The sequence below is a fragment of the Cyanistes caeruleus genome, unplaced genomic scaffold (genome assembly GCF_971803275.1).
Source record: "Cyanistes caeruleus unplaced genomic scaffold, bCyaCae1.hap1.1 HAP1_SCAFFOLD_127, whole genome shotgun sequence".
NCBI lineage: Eukaryota > Metazoa > Chordata > Aves > Passeriformes > Paridae > Cyanistes > Cyanistes caeruleus.
Genome location: NW_028255924.1, coordinates 524,085 through 544,672, shown reverse-complemented (window position 1 = coordinate 544,672; position 20,588 = coordinate 524,085). Strand labels below are relative to the sequence as shown.

At 47.3% G+C, this 20,588-nt stretch overlaps 1 protein-coding gene across 1 annotated transcript; it reads left to right on the top strand.

Annotated features, from left to right (window-relative positions):
- Positions 1-10: 10 nt before the first annotated feature.
- Positions 11-12,732, top strand: LOC147646083 (uncharacterized). Its single transcript, XM_086873962.1, has 14 exons — positions 11-328; positions 1,993-2,030; positions 2,473-2,604; positions 3,742-4,086; positions 4,533-4,622; positions 5,022-5,193; positions 6,668-6,731; positions 7,428-7,476; positions 7,855-7,967; positions 8,560-8,677; positions 9,101-9,200; positions 9,665-9,861; positions 11,212-11,349; positions 12,466-12,732. The coding sequence occupies exons 1-14, from the start codon at positions 250-252 to the stop codon at positions 12,583-12,585; spliced, it is 1,755 nt and encodes a 584-aa protein (XP_086730088.1). The 5' UTR covers positions 11-249; the 3' UTR covers positions 12,586-12,732.
- The last annotated feature ends 7,856 nt before the right edge of the window (positions 12,733-20,588 follow it).

The following is a 20,588-nucleotide window of genomic DNA, read 5'->3' as shown; positions in this document are numbered from 1 at the left end:
GTTGCTCTGCATCAGTTCCCAGAGCAGCGCAGAGCATTGGCTTTGTGATGTCAGGGCATGGATGCCACCTTGTCGTGGTGACATCCCAAGGTTGCCTTGGTGCACGGAAGGCCTCAGGGTCAGAGCAGCTCTTGGGCTTGCTCAGTGCAGGAGCATCCTCCTGCTTGAGGCGTTTGTCAGTGGGCAGCTGCACACTGACAGGAGCCTTGTTTGTTTTTGTGGTGGAGCAGAGTGTGCAAACTGGCAAAAATGATTGAGCAGCTCGCTGCTGCCATTTGCACCATCTATGCGATCGGATATTCCGGCTATTACCTCACCAACCTGGCACGTAAGTAGAGGTTTTCCCTGGCTGGAACCTGAGCTGGCTTTTGTAGGTCTCCCTGCTCTTTCTTAGTGACCGGGTTGCTATTGAAACACAAAGACCATGAGGATGCCCCTGGTTTGGTAAAGCTCCTGTCAACACCTTCAGCAAAACACGGGGTGTCTGTAGCCAGGGGGCTGCGGGCAGCATTTGCAGGGCTTCTGTTCCCTCCACGGGAGAGCCTGTGGCAGCAGAGTCTGTCATTTCCTCACTTTGCTGGCTCAGTCTCTTGGGGTGACTTTACTTTTAAGATAGCTCTGAGAGCTCGGGAAGTTGAAACTGCTGGAGGCTGATGGGAGTTTTTTCTCCTGACTAATTCCTGGCCATGGGTGAGAATTGGCAGCAGTTTTAACTATTGAGAAGTGAGATCAACCTGTGAACAGCACCTGAAGATGTGAGGCTGGGAATTTCTTGCTCTCTTTGGTTTCTGGCTTCTGACGAGGTCACAGGGCTCTGTCTCAGCCTCCTCCCCCCCTCCAGGCCGGACAAGGCTGCAGAGGGCAGGGTGGGGGGAGAAACGGAGCCGGCCAGCCTGACTTGGTTTGCAGTTTCTGCCACTGAACTGAAACCTGACACCATCAACATCTGCAGCTTTAGCAAGATTTTAACTCTTTTACTGCCTGCATGAGACTTGCAGATTAATCCTTTTTTTCCAGAGAGAGGGAGAGGGAGTGATCAACCATCAACCCATCAAAGAGAGTGAAGAAAAAAATTAAATTTAGAGGGGGAAGAGAAAGAAGGAGATGCTTTTAATAAGCTGAAATATTTTTCTGTTAAAGCTATGGAGATGGACAGTAATGTTCTGAAAAAAACTCCTTTAATTCATGACAGAGTATATTGGGAGGAACGGAGTGTTTCCAAGTGTGGATTTTGAGCAAATGATGAAGTAGTTGTGACACTGTGAGATGCTGGAACAGAGCGGGAGAAGTAATAGTTGAAGATTTGTGGCTTTTAAGAAGCAAAAAGAGAAAACTTCTGTTTCCAGAGAAGCTCACAGAGACAGATGAAGGGAACTTTTGCCTTTGAATAACTCATTCATAAAAATGACATCCCTGGACTCATGACCCATAACACACCTCAGAGTGATGGGAAATGGGAGGAGACAACTGATGGCAGATTTCCTGGCAGCTGGCATCAGAGAAATAGAAAGCTATGAAGAAAAATAGTTTTCTTGTGAAAAACTCCATAGAATGCAGAAGAAGACTTCTGTTTCTCTACAAAGACTGATGAAAAGACTCTAGCAGGAATTGGGACTGTTGTAAACACCAAAGTTCCAAAGTATTTTTGTCTCTATGTTGTCATGTAAACAAGGGAATTGTTGGGTAGTGGGGGAGAAAAGGGTTGTTCTGGAAGTTTTATTCTGGTTTCTTATTCTTGTAGTTTTTGTTAATGAACTTTCTTTATTCCATTTAAGTTTTAAGCCTGTTTTGCTCTTGTTCTAATCCATATCTCACAGCCAGAAATAAGTAAGTTTCCTAGTGATTTTTTAGTTGCTGCTTTAAACCACACCAGTCAAGCAGGACACCTTTGAAAATGCAGACTGGGAGATCTTCTCAGATGCTGTTCTAAATAGGCCACGGTTCTCTCCAGTTTTCTCAAAGAATTTGGTTCCTTTTCCTTGCCCACTGCAGGTCATCTGAGCCGTGTGTTCAGAGGTGCCGATCCTGAGGTGAGTCAGAAAGGAACATTTGATGCTCCTGGTGTTTCAGAATTGTGCAGGGAACTGTGAGCTTGGCCTGTGGCAGTAGAGTGCAGAGGGCCAGCTGGGTGGGCTGAAAGAAGATCCATTTCCATGTTTACAACAGCAATAGCAAAGGCATTGTTGGCTATTTCCTAATTTTCCATTGCAGAGCTTTAAAAGAACTCAAAGCTCAGATTTGCAGAGAGAACGTTGCTTGCTGATAGTAGCCAGGGTGAACTCTCTAATTCAGAGCTATTTGCAGCCTGGCTGAATTAACCCATTTTAATTTAGTTGGAGAGACTTAGAATCCCATTGCTATCAAAGCTGATGATTTGTGCTTGGTAGAGCTGGTTGTAGAAATAGAGCTGAATAGAAATAAGGTTCTAAATGATAGGAGCTGCCTGTCCCTAACTCCACCATCTGTCCACAGAGCCCAGAAGCAAGAGCAGACTCTGCTGTGGCTCCCTCTGCTCCTGGAGAAGAGGCCAAAGAGGAGCAAAATGAGCAAAAGGAGCACGAGCCTCCAGCTGTGGTCACAGCCCAGCCTGACCATGCCCAGACAGTAAGTGCCAGTGCTGGGTGCTGCTGTCTTTAGTGCAAGGCAGAGCTGCAAGTTTCTGAGCAGCCAGCACTTGCTGTTGCTGGCTGAGGATGCTGAGTGCTGGAGTCCTGCCAGCACCCAGCCATTCCCCCATCCCGTGGCAGCTGGAAATTGGGCTTTGAGCCGTCGTGCTGAGGCCCCAAAGCGCTGCTGCCTGCGGGTGAGCAGCTGGCTGCTTGGCTCAGGGAAGCTCTGTCTCTTGGCTTCTGCCAAGCCATGGCCAAGGGCTCACACGGCATTGCTGGGGCTCACAGGGCTTGCTTTGTTTGCTGTCCCTTTTTGGAAACCTCTGCATGACCTGGAGAAGTGTTCTGCAGTTTTCTGGAGTAATTCTTCACTTCTGCAGAGTCTTTTAGGCCACCTGTCTTTTGGCTTTTGATAAGCTGCAAGGAGATGATTGTGTTGTCCATGAAGCTGTGGCCGGCCATTCTTGTCCTGTGTGGCCAAAGAAACAAACTGTGTAGTTCTGAACCCTTCTTCTGAGGCAAAATCCACAAGTGGCAAGTTTCTCTTGATACGTTTTGTGGTGAAGTCTGCAGCTTTGGAAACTGCATTGGAGCCTAGTGTGGGGGCAAAGCTGCAAGTCCTTGAGTGCTGTCTTTTGTTGCTAAGAACCCCTTTAGAGATGGTTGTTTTTTCTCCTCAGAGCTGTTTTCCTCCTCCTGCCTCTTCTGTCCTGACACTCCCTGTTTAACCTATAAATTTCTGCCTGTCCTAGTGAGGTGAGACAATTCCATGGTTTAGGTGGTTTTTGGTGACTTTGGTCATACATGCATTACATGACCCATGGCTTCCTTCATTGGCATCCCTAGGGGTGTGTCAATTAATTTGTTGCTGGGGCCTTTTGAGGATCTCTGTCAGTGCCACTCAGAATTCTCAGCTGACAAAAGAGGGAGGAGAAACACCTTGGTCCTCTTCCATATCCTGAGGTGGCCATAGAGGCTCTCTGACCTGCAGCAGAGGATCCAATTGCACACATCCTTGTCTCCTGACTGAGCAGGATTTCTAACAAGAGTGTAGATGTCAGAAGGGCAGGAGTGGCAGGGCAGGCCTGAAAAGGGCAGCTCCCAGGCACTTGCTCTCCATTTGTGTGTACAGAACATCGAGGCAGAGCCCCAGGCAGAGCTGCCCGAAGCTCCGATGGCCATCATGGCAGTGAAGAGGAGGCCTGAGGAAGAAAGGAGAAACATCGAGGAGGAGATGAATCTCCACTGGCAGAGAGGAAATCAACGAAACCAGGTGAGTGAAAGTGAGGCAGACACTCCACTCATGGAAATTCCTCTCTGTCGTTCTTCACAGGCCTCCGAGGAGGAGCTTCTGGCAGAGCTGCAGGAAGCTGAGGCTAGGATCAGGGCAAGGGAGAACAGGCTGGAGGAAGAAAAGAGAATCATCCAAGAGAAATTTCATCTCCTCGCTCAGCAGCAAGAGGCTCTAGAAAATCGAGTGAGTGAAAGAGCGATAGGCACAGCAGTCACTGCAGTCTGGTGCTTTCTGCCCTTCTTGCCTTTCCTCTGCAGAGCAGCAGGGGGCTGGGCTGATGCCTCTCAGTGCCATCCTGCTGTAGTGTCTATCCCAGCTGCTTGGAAGGACATTTCCTGCTGTGCTCAATCTCAGCTGCTGCCCTGGACAGTGGCACCAGTCATTTGCCCCTTTTGCCAGCACTCATCTCAAGGGATTCCTGCTGGCCTGCTCCTGCTCTCCTTGTTTCTTCAGGGCTTTTTGCAAGTGAACACAGTCCCCCAGACAGATTTGGAATACAAGCTGCAAGCTGTCTGTATCCCTTGGTGAATCTGCTGCTGTCCTGCTCTTTCCCTTTGCTCACAGTCAATGAGCCTTGGCACACAGGGACAAGCTGTGGTCTCTGACTGCTTTGTTCTCTTTGACTTGAGGTGGACGTGTTGATATCTCACCTGGCAGCCTGCGAAGGCTTCCAGCAAATGCCTGCTGATGAAGAGCCCCAAGGTCGGCGGCAGGCACAGGTACTGTCCCAAGCACAAGTGCTGCAGGCTGAGCACCTTCTGAAGATGGTGCAGGAAAAGAGGACTGAGGGGGAGGAGCTCCAACATTAGAACAAGGAGCTGCAAATGTGTCTGCAGCCCTTGGAGGGGGAAAGGGATCCGTGGGAGGAAGTGCAATGGTCGTTGTTGCAGTCATCCTTCAGAAAATCCAGGAAAATGGAATATGAAACTGGCCATCAACTTGATTAAAACCAACCTTGGGTTTTGACCATTTGGTTCCAGAAGTGGGCATCCAAAAAATCCAGTTGATGAGCTTTGCATGTGGCTAACAGCAACTTCCTAAGGGCTTGCATTTGAAAAGGGAACTCGGGGTAATCTCTGCCAGCCAGCTTTCTGACACAAACTCCTTTCTTCTCGCAGATCTACACAGGCTCTTCCATTCAATCTGCTGCAGCAGCAGCAGCAGCAGCATCTAAAGGAGCCTTTGTTGCCCAAGCTGAGCAGTGGAGCCGGGGCAGTTTGTCCATTTCCAGCAGTGACACATCTGCTGCTCAGCTCCAGGAGAGCCTGGGAGACTTCGTGGAGCAACTGAGTACGTCTGGTGTATTTCTTGTCTGGGGGACAGTGTATTGTGTGCACGTGCCAGCAGAGCTGTAGCAAATGATCCTCCTCACTTTGGTGTCCCAGAGACATTTAGGACTCCCCACAGGAACTGCTGTGCTCTGAGGCAGCGAGAGAGCGCTCTGGCTGTTCCTGCTGCCTCTGAGGGCAGCTTGGACTGGCTCGGCTTTGCCTGGCATTCCCTTGCCACTAAAGGCAGAAGCAGGAATTGTTCTTGGATCAGCAGGAGGCTGTGGCCTAGCAAATGATCTATGCAAGTTCTGTGTGGTAGTGGCCAAACTGAACAGAGTATTTAATTCCTAAATTCTCCTTAGACTCCCGACTTCCCACCTGTTGTCAGCACCAAAAGACTTCACAGAAACTGATTTGGGATTTTGTCTTTTTGTTGTGGTTCTGTTTTCTGTGTGGTGTTTTTTATAGATTTTTGTTTTGGTTTTGGTGGTTTTTTGGTAGTTTTTTTTTTCTCCATCCTGAAAGAGCTGTTCTGCCCCATGTGTCTTACTGGTGTCATTTTTAGGACTGTTTTTATTGCCTCTACTACATCTACAAGGTTTTTATGAGAATGCTGTATTTTTGTCAGTGAGGACTCCTTTGAAAGAACATCAGGTGACAGCAGAAACAGAGAGCAAGAGATGTTTTCATTGGGCCCACAATGAAGAAACAGATACTTGTATAACAATCTGTAATTAATATCCTAGTTTTATTTTTCTAAAGATGTGTCCAAGAGACACATCCACATGGTGTGATCAGATAAAACAGCACTGCAGGCATTTCTCAGGAACGAGCCTGCAGCCCCTGTGCTGTGTATTCCTCAGATCCATGGCACTTTTTCATCCCTGATTCCCAGCCATTCCCATGACTCTTAGAATCCTACCTATTGGCCCAAGCCCTGCTCAGATCAGTCTCTGGGAAAACACATCAAGCCCTCTGTGATTCTGCAGCACAACCCATTTAATCTGCTTCTTGCCCATAACAGCTGCCAGTGCTGTGCTCTCAGAAAAGACCTGGTGGGGCTGAGAAAAGATCCCAGCTGATTTGGTGTCTACCTTCACCTGTTGGCACACAAAAGGGCCTTGATCTGCACCTGGCTGTGTCTGATCTCCAAGGCAATGCTGGTGTGTCCTGAACGGGGGCCACAGCTTGTCAGGGGCTCAGGCTGGCTGTGTCTTCTTGCCATTGCTTGTCAGTGCTCATGCTTGGCCTTTGCCAGCCTTGTGCTGTGCCCTGCTGTGCTCTCTGCGCTTCATTTCCTTCCAAGGACTGGACAAAATCAGTCTCTCTGCTGCCCATTTGTACTGCACAACTGCCTGTCTTGTTGCTGCTGTGCTTGCTGCCCAGCTGACCACAGAGGGTTCAGAGCCCCAGACAGCGGGGCTGCCTTTGGCATCTCCTGCAAGTTCAGATCTCTGCCTGAAAGTCAGCATCTTGCATTTTGTTTCCCTCAGGGAGGATGGTGAACAAGGAAAATCCCATCACAAAATACATTGAACTGGAAAGTCTTGGCAGCGGGTGAGTCCAACCACAGTCACTTCTACACAGCCACGGGCCAGGTGTTTCCCTGGGGGAATATCCATCAAGTGGGAAGTCAGACAAGTTGTCCACATGTTTAGACAGCGGGCTTAGTCTGCCCCATGTCTCAGTACTGGCCAGAATTTGTCAAGTGTGCTCAGAAGGCATTGTCAAAGACATCTCCATGCTGCCAAGGTCTTGCCTGCAGCAAGGAACAGAACCTGGGAAATCTGCTTGTCTCTCAAGTGTGGGACAGCTCAGGATTCATTTCCTTCGCATTTTTGGATGTCTCCAAATCATCTGGCCACACTAATGAAAGGAGAAGAATCTTGCTTGCCTGAAAGCACAACCTACCCCCAATGAGAGCTGTCAGATAACAGTTCTCAGGAACATTTCTCTCCAAGAGTTTGCTAAAGGAAATACTCCGTGCTCAGGATTAGAATTGCACAGTTTAGAAGCTGATAGCCGAGATGAAGGAATAAGCTGCCTTTTGGAGCTGAGGCAGTAAAGCCCAAGGCTTCAGGAACAGGCCCAGTGCCCAGGCACTTGAGGGGAAAATGCATCATCTGCCTTCTGGCAGACCCCTCCTGCAACCTGCAGCTTTTAGGCATTTACAGCAGAGCTCTCCCGTCTGGACTGACTTCCACTGCAAGATCTAAATGGCTTCTCCTTTCTTTGCTGCTGTTTTGTTTCTAGGGGTTTTGGAGAGGTTTCCAGAGCACTTGACATTGCAACAGGAGGAGAGGTAAATGTCAACAGCCCCTGCAGCCTCTGCTGCTCTCCAGGCCTTTCCCCACTGCTGACAGCTGTGGCTGGAGCTTTGAGTAGAGCTGTGCTGAAAAGGCACAAGAAGCACAGACTGGAGCCAGCCTGCAAATTGCACTTGGAACAGGCTTTGTGGACAAGGCAAATCGCCAGTGGCCACATGTCCTGTAACTGACCCCCAAGGGAGCAGAGAAATGGGCTGTTGGAATGTCACTTCCTAATTACTCCAGTGATGAGGTCTAATCACAAGGCACTTTGGCACAGCTTGGCTGTGCCATTCCAAAATCACTTGCTCCATGTGGGTTGTGGTCTCATGCTATCAATTTTCTCAAATTACTCCTTTTCAATGTCATTTGAGGTGGCCATAAAGAAAATAAATGTGCAAGGAGTGAATAGGAAGATACTAACCATGAATGAAATCAGGATCATGGAGAGTAATAGGAGTCCCAGGATCGTGAATTACTTAGCCAGGTGAGTGGTCACGGTCCTATCCCTTGAATGTTTGTTTACATACTACAAGCATGAGAGCTTAAAAACCCACTTTGGTCAGTGGCAGGAAATAGAGTTGTTAATGATTATTTCTCTACTTATCTCCAATGGATGGGAAGAGACTGCATTTTGTCTGCATGAATCCACCCTGGCAAATGCAGACTGAACATTGTTCAAAACCCTGCATCAGCCCTATCTTAAGAATTGAATACCTTCTAAGTTCATTGCCTCCACAGTTCTTTGGGCTTGAGTTTTTCAAGTTTCTTAAATGCTGATGAACCATCCAAGAGAGGATTGCCCTTGCATTGTTGCCCCTCTTTTCCATTGCTGTGCATGCCGGGAAGACTAGGTGCTTATTTCCAGAAATGCCATGCGTGACAGGTTTTTTATCTGGGCTCTTCCTAAACTGCCTTTCTCCTTGAGACAGCACAGACTGCAAACACTGCACAGCCTAGAGGCAATGTCTATGCCTTTACTTCTGCCCTTGTCTCACAGGGACCCAGAAACAAGACTCAAGCAAAAAACCAAGCTAGCCGTGCATGTTCACCTGCATGGCCTTGTTTCCTTTTTTCAGCTACCTTGTGCATGAGGAACTCTGGCTGGTGATGGAGTACATGGACGGAGGCACTCTGAGAGATCTCATCGACGAGATTCAAATGTCTGAAGGAGAGATTGCAGCTGTCAGTCGGGAGGTCAGGGATCCCATCTGTGCTTCCAAGGCCTTGAGCTGCATTGTCTGGGAAACAGGGGCTCAGAACGGGAGGGATTTCATGGGCCACGCTTGTTTTCTGTGCTGCTGCTAGGCTATGGGCAAGCAAGAGCATCTCAAGGGAACTGTCTGCCAGTGCCCCTACACTCACTGGACTCACTTCCTGTCCTCTTATCCCCTGCTCTTGTATTCTAGCTCTGTCTCTTGCATTGGCATTTGCAGTTCTCCACTGAGAAAGGTGCTGCTCTGCTCCTGTTGGAGCAGCAGGCTCTTGCTCTCAATGGCGCTGTGTTCTGCCATTCCTCCCCGTTCCCCTGCAAAGGGAACCTTCCACAGCTGTTTCCTTGCTTGTGCGATGAACTCACAGCACTACTTTTTGCCCCCCTGGTTCTCTTTTCTCTCTCAGTGCCTGCAAGGACTGGATTTTCTTCACTCCAACCACGTGATCCATCGAGATGTCAAGAGCAACAACATCCTTCTCAGAACCGACGGCTCTGTCAAGCTGGGTCAGTGTATTCTTGCTCAGCTTCAGCCTTCCAGGAATGGGGGGTGTGGGGCTGCTTTCAGTGACTGCCAGCTCCCCAAAAATGCTGCTGCTGGCAGTGCAGGGGTCCCCCCTGCTGTGGGCTGAAGGCACAGTTGCAGTGTGCACACAGCTATGACAAGGAGCCACAAGCAGCCCAGAGTGCTATTGCTCTGTGTGTGTCTGTGTGTGTTCCTTCCAGAGGGAGGGAGCTGCAATCTAAACCTTCAGGGGAACAAAAGGCACTGCTGGAGGAAGTGTAAGAAATGGGGGGATGTTTGAAGTAGCCAATTCATATTTCATTGGCTAAAGCCCTAAGGAAACAGAGCAGGGAGTGTTGTCCAGGAAATTCAACTGCACATTCTCAAACTTCTACCGGGGAATTCTCTGCCTTGGTTTCCTAATTGAGAGTATTAAAATTAAAAGAGTATTTTGCTTTCTCCTCAGCTGATTTTGGCCTTTCTGCTCAGCTCACCCCTGAGCAAAATCAGCGGTGCTCGGTGATCGGGACTCCTTGGTGGATGGCACCTGAAGTGGTGAAGCGTCAACCATATGGCCCCAAAGTGGACGTGTGGTCTTTTGGAATTGTGGCAATTGAAATGGCCGAACAAAAAACTCCTTATGACAGTTTCACTGCTCGATCGGTAAGGAGCAAATACTCTCTGATCCCGCTGTCTTTCTCACCTGTCCCGTGTTCTCTGCTCACTGCACAAAATCCCGTGGCCATCTGCTGGAAGTACTTCCACCAAGGCCCCTTCTACAAATGGCCCTGCAGCACATCAGCATCTGCTGGAGCTTTGGTTGCAGCACTGGGGGAACTCAAGCCTTACCTCGCCCAAACCATCTCCATTCTCAGGCAGCATTTTGCTTTGCCTTAGAAGTCGTTCCAGCTCTTTTGGCGGTGTAGATGGCCCCAAGAATAGGAAACAAGCATCTCAGAGCTGCTGTTATCTTTCCAGAAATGAAGCAAAGAAACTCAAAGCAAACCAAGTTTCTAAAACAGTGCTTTTGAGAGAAGAAGTGCAGCCTCATTCTTCTCACAGGGAAACTTGTCTGAAACCTGGAGATGAGGCTGTAAAGCCAGAGTCTCTTCTGCTTCTTGTGCAGTGCTGCTGAGACACTCAGTGACCACCTTCTTTCCTAACCCAAGCCACTTTTTCCATATCACCAAGCTGGAGCCTGGTGACGGGGAGAGCCTGCCAAAACCTCCTGTTTGTTTCCTGGCACTTTCTGGGATGGGCACAGCGTTAATGCATTGACTTGAGAATCCAACGAGCACAGGCTTACCACAGGGGTGACACTTCTGATTTCACCATGAATATTTTCCTTTTGCCACATAAGGGAACCTGAAATTTTCAGAGTGCTGAGAGACAGAGCTGCAGGTGGCTCCTGTGTGCCCAAACAGGCATTTTCAACCCCATACATTTGTGGAGGCATCTTAATGTGTCTGTGTTGAAAATGAGATTCCAAAGGTTTGTTTCCTTCCCTGAGGAACACCTGCTGCATTTCCTTTCTTTTCTTCCAATTACCATCATTTTCAAGAACAAGACAATAAGCTGGATGAGTTTTGTTTTATGGCAGCTGTGCTTAAGGGACCAACAAGCACTGCAGAGATTCTTTTCATGTAAGAATCCTTGGAAATAGTACAGTTAGTTAGAATAGCAAAATCCCTCTTCCAAAAAGGCTGCCAAGCTGCTGGGAATCCTCCGAGAAGGAAACATGTATTTGCTGATGTAGTTGCCACTAACTAGATCAGGCAATGAAATCAGCTGCCAAGGCAAGATCTGCTGGATGTTAGCAAAGCTGTGGCTTTGGGGCTTGGGGTTTTTCATGATACAGGAAAGTCGTCATCCAAATGCTACAGGAAAGTCATGTCTGCCTCTCTGCCAGGGCAAAAACTGCCACTGCAGAGTGGAGCTGGAACAATGGGCTCTGGGAGAGCAGTTCCAGATGGGAAAGAAGCAGGTGGAGCCTTGTGTTTCCTTTTTCTCCAGGCTAAATTCCACATAGCCACAGAAGGGACCCCACAGCTGCGGCAGCCCGAGCAATTCTCGCCTTTGCTGCGTGACTTCCTGAGCTGCTGCCTGCAGAAAGGCGAGGCGCAGCGCTGGTCTGCCAAGGAGCTGCTGCAGGTAAAATGCCAAAAGGGCTGCAGGTGAAACAGTGTCCCAGGGATGGGCTCCTCCTCCACTGAAATCCAAGGCATCAGATGAGCCCCCATCCTCCTCACTTCCAACCTTGGTGCTGTTCAGCTGACAGTGGGGAGGAATCCTAGACTGGGCTGGGCTGGCAGAGAGTGCTGGGTTTTAGCGCTGGCTAAAATCACCAGGGCACTTACTCATTTCTTGCTGGGAGCTCTGGATTAGGAGAAGGGCAAAACAGGCTTCAAACTTCAAAGGAATAACAAATTTTATTATCAGGCCCACAAGAATAAGAAAGGTCTCACCTGTGCAGTGAAAGGGTTCAATCTCAGCCAGGTCATGGCAGTCACGGTGTTGGATTTCAGGCTGTGCTGGGCCCCTCTCTCTGCCCGGGAGCCGCTGGGAGGGGAGGCTCGGCCTGGAGCCGTCGCTGCACGCCGGGGAGAGGGTTTAGTGTGGGCAAGATGTCAGCAGCCGTGGCCTGGCCCAGCCTGGGGCCGGGGTCCTGCAGCCTCCATCCCCCACCCGGGAGCCGCTGGGCTCTGGCCCGGCCTCCCCCAGGAGCACAGGCCGTGGGCGAGCAGGGCCGGCCTCACCAGAGCTCCGTTACCTTCGGGCTCCGGAAGCAAAGAGGGCCAGTGCCCGGGCTGGTGGTTTTCAAAATGTGCATCATCACAGAGGCGCATCTCATTTCTAAATGGTGCAAAATGTTGTCAGTTCTCAGAACTAGCCAGCCATTGGCCTGTCTCAGGCACAGAGGAAGCTCCCAGCAGCTTCTCTCAAAGAAATCACTTCCGTGCGGGGTTTCTTACTTCTTTCTCTAAATGTCAATTCATCTCAAACTAACTCACAGGGACATGGAAAGGTCATCTAGTCTGTGTCCTGCAATGAGCAGGGACATCTTTCAAGAGATCAGGATACTCACACCTCAGATATTTCCAGGGGTGGGCCACCTACCAGCTCTTGGGGCAACCTGTGCCACTCCTGCCCCATGCCCCTGACCTACTCTGACTCAATCCCCTTTCCATTTAAAAAGTATTCCCCTGCCTTTGAAGCTCTTAGCTTGGAAAATCATGCTTTCTTGTTGTTTTCTTTTCCTTTCTGCAGCATCAATTTATAACATCGGCCATGCCTGGGTCCAGCTTGGCACCTCTCATCGTTGCCGTGAAGAAGTGGAAGGAGGAGGCAGGAATGCAACAATCAATTTATAAACTGTCTTCTCCATGAAAAACTTAGAGTAGGATTACAGAGTAGGACTGCAGAGTAGGATTGTAGAATAGGATTATAGAGTAGGATTGTAGTGCAGGATGGTAGTGTAGGTTTGTAGTGTAGGATTGTAGAGTAGGATTTTAAATAAAATTTCTAAAATCTCAACTCCTTTGGAACATTTCTCTCCTTCTGACCCTGTGAGAAAGCTCAACATTTCCTTCTGAACTGTCAGTTTTTTCTTAGAGGTGGAAAGTGACATTGATGGCTTCTTTGGTACAGTTTGTAAGGGGGGAAGGCTCCTCTTCATTCATCCTCTCCAGACCACACTGCCTTTGGAATATGGCCAACTGGACAAGTTTTGCCCAGCTCTGGCATTTCTATTTGAGGCAGAAACAGCAATGGCATTTGCAGGAAAAACCAAAGGAGGAGCGGTGCAACGCAAACATCCTGTGCAGATGCAGGCTGTGCAGATGTGACTCGAGAGTATTTGGGCTCCTGCCACTTGGATTTGTATCCCTAAGAGAAATCTCTTTGGCTGGAGGATAGTCTGGCTGAAGAGAGAAAGCAGAAAGAGCAGTGAGGGTGCTGTGCAAGGTCTCCTGTGGTGCAGAGCTGTCAGCGACTGTGAGGTGAGAGCGGGCCCGGCCTTGGCCAGGCTGGAGCCCCAGCAGAGCCCTGGCAGAGCCCGGAGAAGCCTAAGCCTCGGCACAGGCAGGCTGGAAGGAGGCCCTTGGAGCTGCAAGAGGCAGCAGCCTGGCCCTGGCTGCCTCTTGCTGGCACCAGGCAAATCCTCCGCTCTCAGAGCCAAGCTGGCAGCTGGCTGCTCCTGAGGGGAAGCGGCGCCGTGCTGGGCACAGCACACACTGGTGCCATGGGCTGTCTGGAGTCTGCACAGGAGGAGAGAAAGGCAAAGAGCAGCCCAGGGCTGCTGCCCTGCCTGACCATTGCTGCTCTTGTGCCGCCTGCCCTGGAACTCCTGGCAATGGTCAGCAGTGTGTGCAGCACTCTGGGCACAGGGGGAGGGAGCCGGGCTGCTCCGCAGGCTCCAGCACAGGGCAGTGTCCTTCAGGCACGGCATCTCTGCCAGGGGAACCGAGGCCAGTGTGAGGCAGTGACAGCAAGTTGGGGCACATCTGCACGAGCCAGTGCCTCACACAGCTCTGGGACCAAGCGCCTGCAATCCTGGAGCTCTGCACTGAGCCACAGCAAAGGTGTGAAATGCAGAGGACTTTGCAGAAATATTCAGGGGCACCAGGCCAGCCTGCTTGGTGCTCTCTGGGGCACAGCAAGCACTGTGCAATGCAGCTCGGAGCCGCTGGCAGAGAGGGACTATGGGCATGTGCCTGAGGCTTGTTCTTGAGTAGTGATTTGGAAGGGAGCAGAAGGGTCTCAGTAGGCAATTTGTGTTTTCTTCATGAATTGCTGAATGAAAGACACAATGTGGCCTCACGCAGCAAGAGAACTTGCAGAACTTACTGACTGTAAGTTTGTGTTGAATTCCCAGAAAAGGAAAGTGTTGAAGTGTAACAAATAGGGCTTTTGAATTCAGGTAGCTCCTGAGCCTTCATCCAAAACAACCACCAGGAGGCTGACAACTATCTCGTGCAGAGCCCTGCTGCAAGGGCTTCCATAATCACGGAATTAGAAAATATGAAGCTTAGGAAAGTAGAATGTGCCCATCAAGTTAAAAAAGTTTAAAAGCTTGTCCTGTGCAAAGAATGGACAAGTGAGTTTGTGGTGGAGCTTTCTTCCTCACTCCTGGCATTGAATAAACAAATCCCTGCTCTGTAGGCCCTACACTATGGAGTACTGTTTTCTTGATTACGTTTTGCTCATCGTAATCACACTATGCTTTTCATTTTCTTCTTAGAACCTTCTAAGCATGAAGTGAGTAAGACAGTGAGTTGTGTATTGATAGGGCCAAAGAAATATTTCCAAATGCCATCCCGGGAAAGGAAAGGACGTGAAACAGCGCTGGGGAAGAGCGTCCCTCACACAGCCCTCAGAGCTGCCACCATGCACAAGATGGCGGCCGGGGCTGAGGCTGTGCCACCATGCACAAGATGGCGGCCGGGGCTGAGGCTGTGCCACCGTGCACAAGATGGCGGCCGGGGCTGAGGCTGTGCCACCGTGCACAAGATGGCGGCCGGGGCTGAGGCTGTGCCACCGTGCACAAGATGGCGGCCGGGGCTGAGGCTGTGCCACTGTGCACAAGATGGCGGCCGGGGCTGAGGTTGTGCCACCGTGCACAAGATGGCGGCCGGGGCTGAGGCTGTGCCACCGTGCACAAGATGCTGGCCGGGGCTGAGGCTGTGCCTCTCAGAGCGCTCTGCAGCCTCTGCCAGCCCAGCCCCAGCCCCGGAGCAGCGCAGGGCGGGCAGAGCCCCCTTCCAGCCGTCTGCTTCAATGGACATTGACAGACACCCGGGCCACGCACACAGGCTGACACCTTTGCTCTGTGCACACAAACACGTACCAGACACTTGGGAACCTCGGCTGGCAGCATTTTCAGGTGAAAATACAAAGAAACTCTAAGGTTTGAATGTTTTCAAATAGAATATTTCATTTGCCAATAAAAGGATCAAAAGCAGAAAGGGGCATCCCAGCCTGTTTCTTCCATGCAGGAATAGTGTCACAGTGACTGTGAGCTGATGAAGACGGAGATGGGATTTAATCCAAAGCAGATTGTGCAGTGGGTGCTCACCTGTGATATGTATCCCTCACAGTACCTATTTATTTGGAACACTAGGAAGATTATGAGCCTGGGCAAGATATTAACCCTTTCAATACACGGATGAGACCTACAAACCTTGTTCATCTCTCCAGGGACAGGAAAGGACAGAGTAATAACACACAAAAAAACAACATAAAAACATCCAAGTCAGTAAAAAAAAAGGCCAAACCTCAGATAGAAAAGAAATGAAAAAATGGCAGCTGAAACTAAAATAATCATTTAGTAAGGCCATAGAGATAATCATTGATATATTAAAATATCTCAATTCATGAAAAAAAGTATAAAATAAAGTATTAAAACTATAAATCTAAACAAAAGCATCCATTAATGAAACAAATGTTAAAATAACTGTAATCCCATGAAAAGCCTGAACAGAAAATATATAAAAACAATGACATGCCCATTGCACCCAGGGAGAGAAGTAGAAAACTTCCATTTCCAAAGATGTTCACAAAAACTAATGAAGAAAACTTTTGCCTTCAAACAACTCATCCTTAAAATAACACCCCATGAATTCATAACCCATAGACACACCTCTAGGAGGGCTGTAAAAATGAGAAAAATGTCACAATAGAAATTTTTTTTCCCAGATGTCTGCTATTTGTAAAAATGAAAAACCACAAAAAAACTGTTTCTTGTAAAAAAGTCTTCATGATACAATAAGAAAAAAGTCCTCTTGCTACAAAAACTAATAAAAAACTCTTGTGTAATGAATACTGTTTTAACATCCCAAGTTCTATCTCTATGCTGTCAGTTTAAAAAAAACAAAAACAAAAGTTATTCAGGAGAGGAAAGGCGTTCTGTAAGTTTTATTCTGGTTTCTCATTCTTGTAGTCCTGTTAATAAAGTTTTTTATTCCTTCTAAGTTTAAAGCCTGGTTTTCCCTTCTCCTAATCCATATCTCACAGTGAGAAATGAGTAAGTGCCCTGGAGATTTCAGCCAGCGCTAAACCCACCACATTACTTAGTGCATTAGCCAAAAATCTCAAATTAGCGAATCTCAGCCACTGCACCAGGCTGAAGCTGAGGATCCCCAGCCAAGCTCAGAGGGAGGAGAACACAGCATTTGTGGGATCCTTTCCAGTCTGACTTGCTTTAGCTGGAGCCTGGGGGAGGAGAGAGCAGGAGAAGGGTTGGCTGAGTCCTCTCTCCTCTGCCTTGCCCTTCTCTGCTGGATCCTCAGTTCATCCCACACCCACCCAAGACTCCATCCCCATCCTACTGGGGCTGACAGGGTTAAAGGAGATAAAGAGGAGATAAAAAAGATAGAGAGGAGAGAAAAAGAGAAGCTTAAATGCAGTTTAAGTATGAAAGAAATGCACATGTTAGTGACTGCTGAGAGTTCCAAGGGAGCTGAAGGGTTTGGGAAGGGCCAGGAGCCCGTGAAGGGCTCAGGAGCTGCTGCTGCCGGGAGGGAGGAAATGCACCAATGGCTCCCAGCAGAGTCTGTGCTTTGAGGCTCTTTCCCAAACAGCTGCAGGAGGGAAAGCAGCTGAGTTTGGAGGAAGAGTTTTCTGCTGAGGTTTCCTGTTTGGAGCTGTCACAAGCTTGAGCTGCTCAAGGGAAACGCGGCTCTGCTTCCAGCAGGGCCCAACTGCCCGGGAGCACAACTTGGTTCCCTGGCCCTGAGCCAACGGGCAGCAGCAGCTTCTGTTCCCTCCTGGCTCTTGTGCCATTTCCAGCAGCACAAGACACACCAAGAAAAGCTCCTCCAGAACATGCCATGAGAAACACAACCTGATTTCATGGCATGGAGGAGCTCTGACAGTCCCACGGGCTCAGGGTTGTTTGTCAGTGAACAGAGCAGGGAAAAGCACAGACACATTCCCTGCACAGGGAATTCACAGGAGGAAAGTGCAGTTGTCCTTAAACGAAATACCCAATAATGAGCTTGCTTTTGCACTATGTGTGAGCCTAATTATTGATGTTATATAGGGAGTTTGGAGTTGCCAATGAAGGAGACTTGCTGATCATTCATATTGAGTGCTGCTTGTCTCCCGCCGAACTCATCAAATGGCGCCCGAACAAATGGGACCCTTGGGACCTTTGGGACCTTTGGGACATTAAAAAGCGAAGGCCACGGGAGTCGGCGACAGGAGACGGGTCCTCCACAGCAAGGACGGCGAAAAGCAACGGTGCCGTGCCCCAGGCGACCTCAGAGGAGAGTCCTGGCCGTAACGTGCTGCCAAACCTTGTAGGGCTGCAACAGCGCTGACGGTAAGATGGAAAGGCAAGCAGCACATGATTTATTTACCTGCTTTTTAGAAAAGCCACAGCTTAAGGGTTTTGATTTGCGCAAAGAGCTTCCTGGACTTCTTGCTTACAGGTATGCTCACGCCTTTGCCTCCCACTGCTGGGCAAACACTCCTGTCTATGCTGCCCATGGAAAGAGGGAGGGAGAGTCAGAGAGAAGGAAATAATAAGAAAGAAATTCCAGAGCAAACGCTGAAACAACGAACAGAATCTGTTCAGTTACGGCAGGATGTGATATATCCTGAACTATTTGCTTCACTTTTGGAGTCACTCTTAACATTACAATCTTATTTAAGTTCCAACTTTGCTACCCTGGAAGAAAAGAATCCAAATTTAGATTGGTTTCCACCCGAACCAGGGGGACATGGGGGAGCACTGAGGTGTGCGCAGAGAGCAGGGGCACCCCCGGGGCAGAAGCAGTGCAGAAAAAGTTCCAAGGCCACTCTGAACAATTACAGAAACAGCTGAGCAGAAACAGGTGGCTCAGACAGCTTCAAAAAGAGACAAAATAGCCAAAATTCACAAACTATATGGTACCTAGTTCGAAATTCATCACTGTAATTAGAAGTTGATAAGCTGCAATGGTCACCATTGTTAGCACCTGACCGTGAGAGACTTTGCGTGTAACATCGCCTGCTTTTGTAAAAATTGTGCCCCTTTTTTCCTCTATCAGCGAACAAGAGAGATTGAGAGAAACAACTGTATGTGTTAAAGTTAACTTTGTGAGGTGTTTTTTTGTGGTTTTTTTTCTGCAAGAGCATGTGGAGAATGTGAAGAAAGATAACAGCAGCAGAGAGCAGCAGCAGGGCGGGCAGTCCACCCCCCCCTCCCTCTCTAAGAAAAAGCACCAGGATAGTACCCAGTTTGTTAAAAAGTCATGATTCATGGGTTTTTTAAAATGTTTTTATATACCCTTTTAGAGTTAATTTTGTGTTTTAAGTAATTATGAATTTATGCAGTTGCAGTTTTTTAGAGTTTTACTGGAGAAATTATTGTGATTCTTTGAAAGTTTAAAAAGGCCCCTTTTCAAAAAAAAAGGTGTTTAAGGTGAATATTAACAGAAGTTACCTTGCAATAATTAGCCTTAAAACCTAAGGTTAAAATATGGTATAATTTACAGCTACTAAGAAAACCTTCCAATTGATGTTATCTACAAAAGATATTTATGGTTTGAAAAAATTAATTAGTTAAGAGAACTTTACTGTACAAGACAAAGTTAAGTTAAAGTATATATTACCCATTTGCTTGTTTTTTCCACAATTCTAATAAGGTAATTTCAATGTGAGTCCTTTTGTTATATAAAACACATATAACTGCATATATACCAATTTGGATTTTGGATTTTAGTTTAAGAATTAGACTTAATGTTTCTGAAAAGTGCTACAAAAGCTGAATGGCAACTTGCCAAATCCTGTGTTGTTGTGGTTTTTCTCTAGAAAAACTGCACTTTAAAATCCTAACCAATTTGAACATATACTAGGCAAATTCCTGTTTTGAATGAGTATTTTTAGTACCATTTGCAGTTATTGTGGGTTATTCTCAAAGCTAGATGACATAGAATTGTGATGGATTTGTTACATTTTTATAATCTTCATAGTGAATCCATGTTACTATTATATTGTGTTTAAAAGGTATATATCAAACTTTTAGTTGCCTCTTTGTAGTAACAGAATAAGATTAAGTTATGTTTTTATTTAATATAGATTAAGTGTTAATAGAATTAAGAAAAGTCAAGTTTTATTATGTTTAGGCTTGAATGTTTTTAAGTTAAGTTTTATAACTTAGATATTCTTTTAAGGTTAAGTTTTGTTATTTCCTTTTGTTATAATTAATTTTATTAATTTTAAATACTGTTTAATTTAAATTGTTTATGTTTTATTGGAGACACTTGTCTAAACTGCAAAGTATAGTTATTTTCCTAGAGAGATGAAGACAGCCACAACTGAAACAGCTGTGACAGAACGCTGATGAACACCTGCTTGTGGATAGAAGGGAATGCAGTCTGTGACACCCTTGACTTCATCAGGAGTTCTATTGGTTGTTACAATTTCTGCAGTTTTGTTTGTTATAGCTTTCTTATTTTTCAGTGTTTCTAGAATTTTAAGATGTACCATTGCTGAGGATCAGCTGCCATGGGAGAGGCTTCAGATTAAACCAACTGCTGCATGGTTTAATTGGTCTGGTACCTGAGGCTTCTGATCATTTGCTTTGTACAAATGCATTTTAACAGTTTGCTGTGCTGTAAGCATCTCCTAGCTGCTGCTATTGAGAACCTTGTTTTAGAAATGAGTTAAGAGGCATCTTTCCAGTTTAAAGCCAGGCCCTGGCCAAGCCTTGACTTTACCTGGACGGAAAGTTTGCCAGCAGATCCAGATGTTTTCTGTACCAAATCAGTATTTGAGTCACTTTTTGACTCAGCAATTTGACCCTATTAATATGGCAGCTGGATCAATTTTGAAGTGGGCTTGGAGAATCATTTCCGGAGGTGGTGATCCAATCCTTCACTGATGATTTTTTGTTTCTGTTGGTTTGCTAACTATGGGATGCTGGTGCAGTGTTTTAGTAATTAATAGTAGTTTTATATTACATATCTTATTAATAATGTTTATGATTTAATTGATTTTTTAACTGCTATAGGTTCTTAATCCTTGTGTATATGGGTTTGTGTTGATGTTGATGTTTATAACAGAAGTACATCTCATTTTTATTTTTTTTTAAGAAAACGGGGAAAATTGATATCCTAAAAGCATTTTGATTAGTGTAATTCATTAACTTCAAGGAGAGAAGTGTCTGTGTTTTGTTGGCAGGTTCAAAAAGGTCACCTGTCCATCTGACCAGACTGTCTGCCTCTGAACACACGAGATCCAGTGAACAGAGAAGTCACCACACAGCCTTGGTACTCCAGACATGGATCAGAAGTGGAGCTGTCAGGACACAGTTGTGTCTGAGCACTACACAGACAGTTGCCAACAGAAATTTTATGTTGTTATTATGATGTTGTGTCTCTACCAATTTTTCAGTTATCCTTTGTTTT

Coding starts and splice junctions, on each gene's coding strand:
- LOC147646083 (XM_086873962.1), top strand. CDS start 250: ATGATTGAGCAGCTCGCTGCTGCCATTTGCACCATCTATGCGATCGGA. Junction 6,732..7,427: donor CTGGAAAGTCTTGGCAGCGG/GTGAGTCCAACC, acceptor TTTTGTTTCTAG/GGGTTTTGGAGAGGTTTCCA. Junction 9,862..11,211: donor ACAGTTTCACTGCTCGATCG/GTAAGGAGCAAA, acceptor CTTTTTCTCCAG/GCTAAATTCCACATAGCCAC.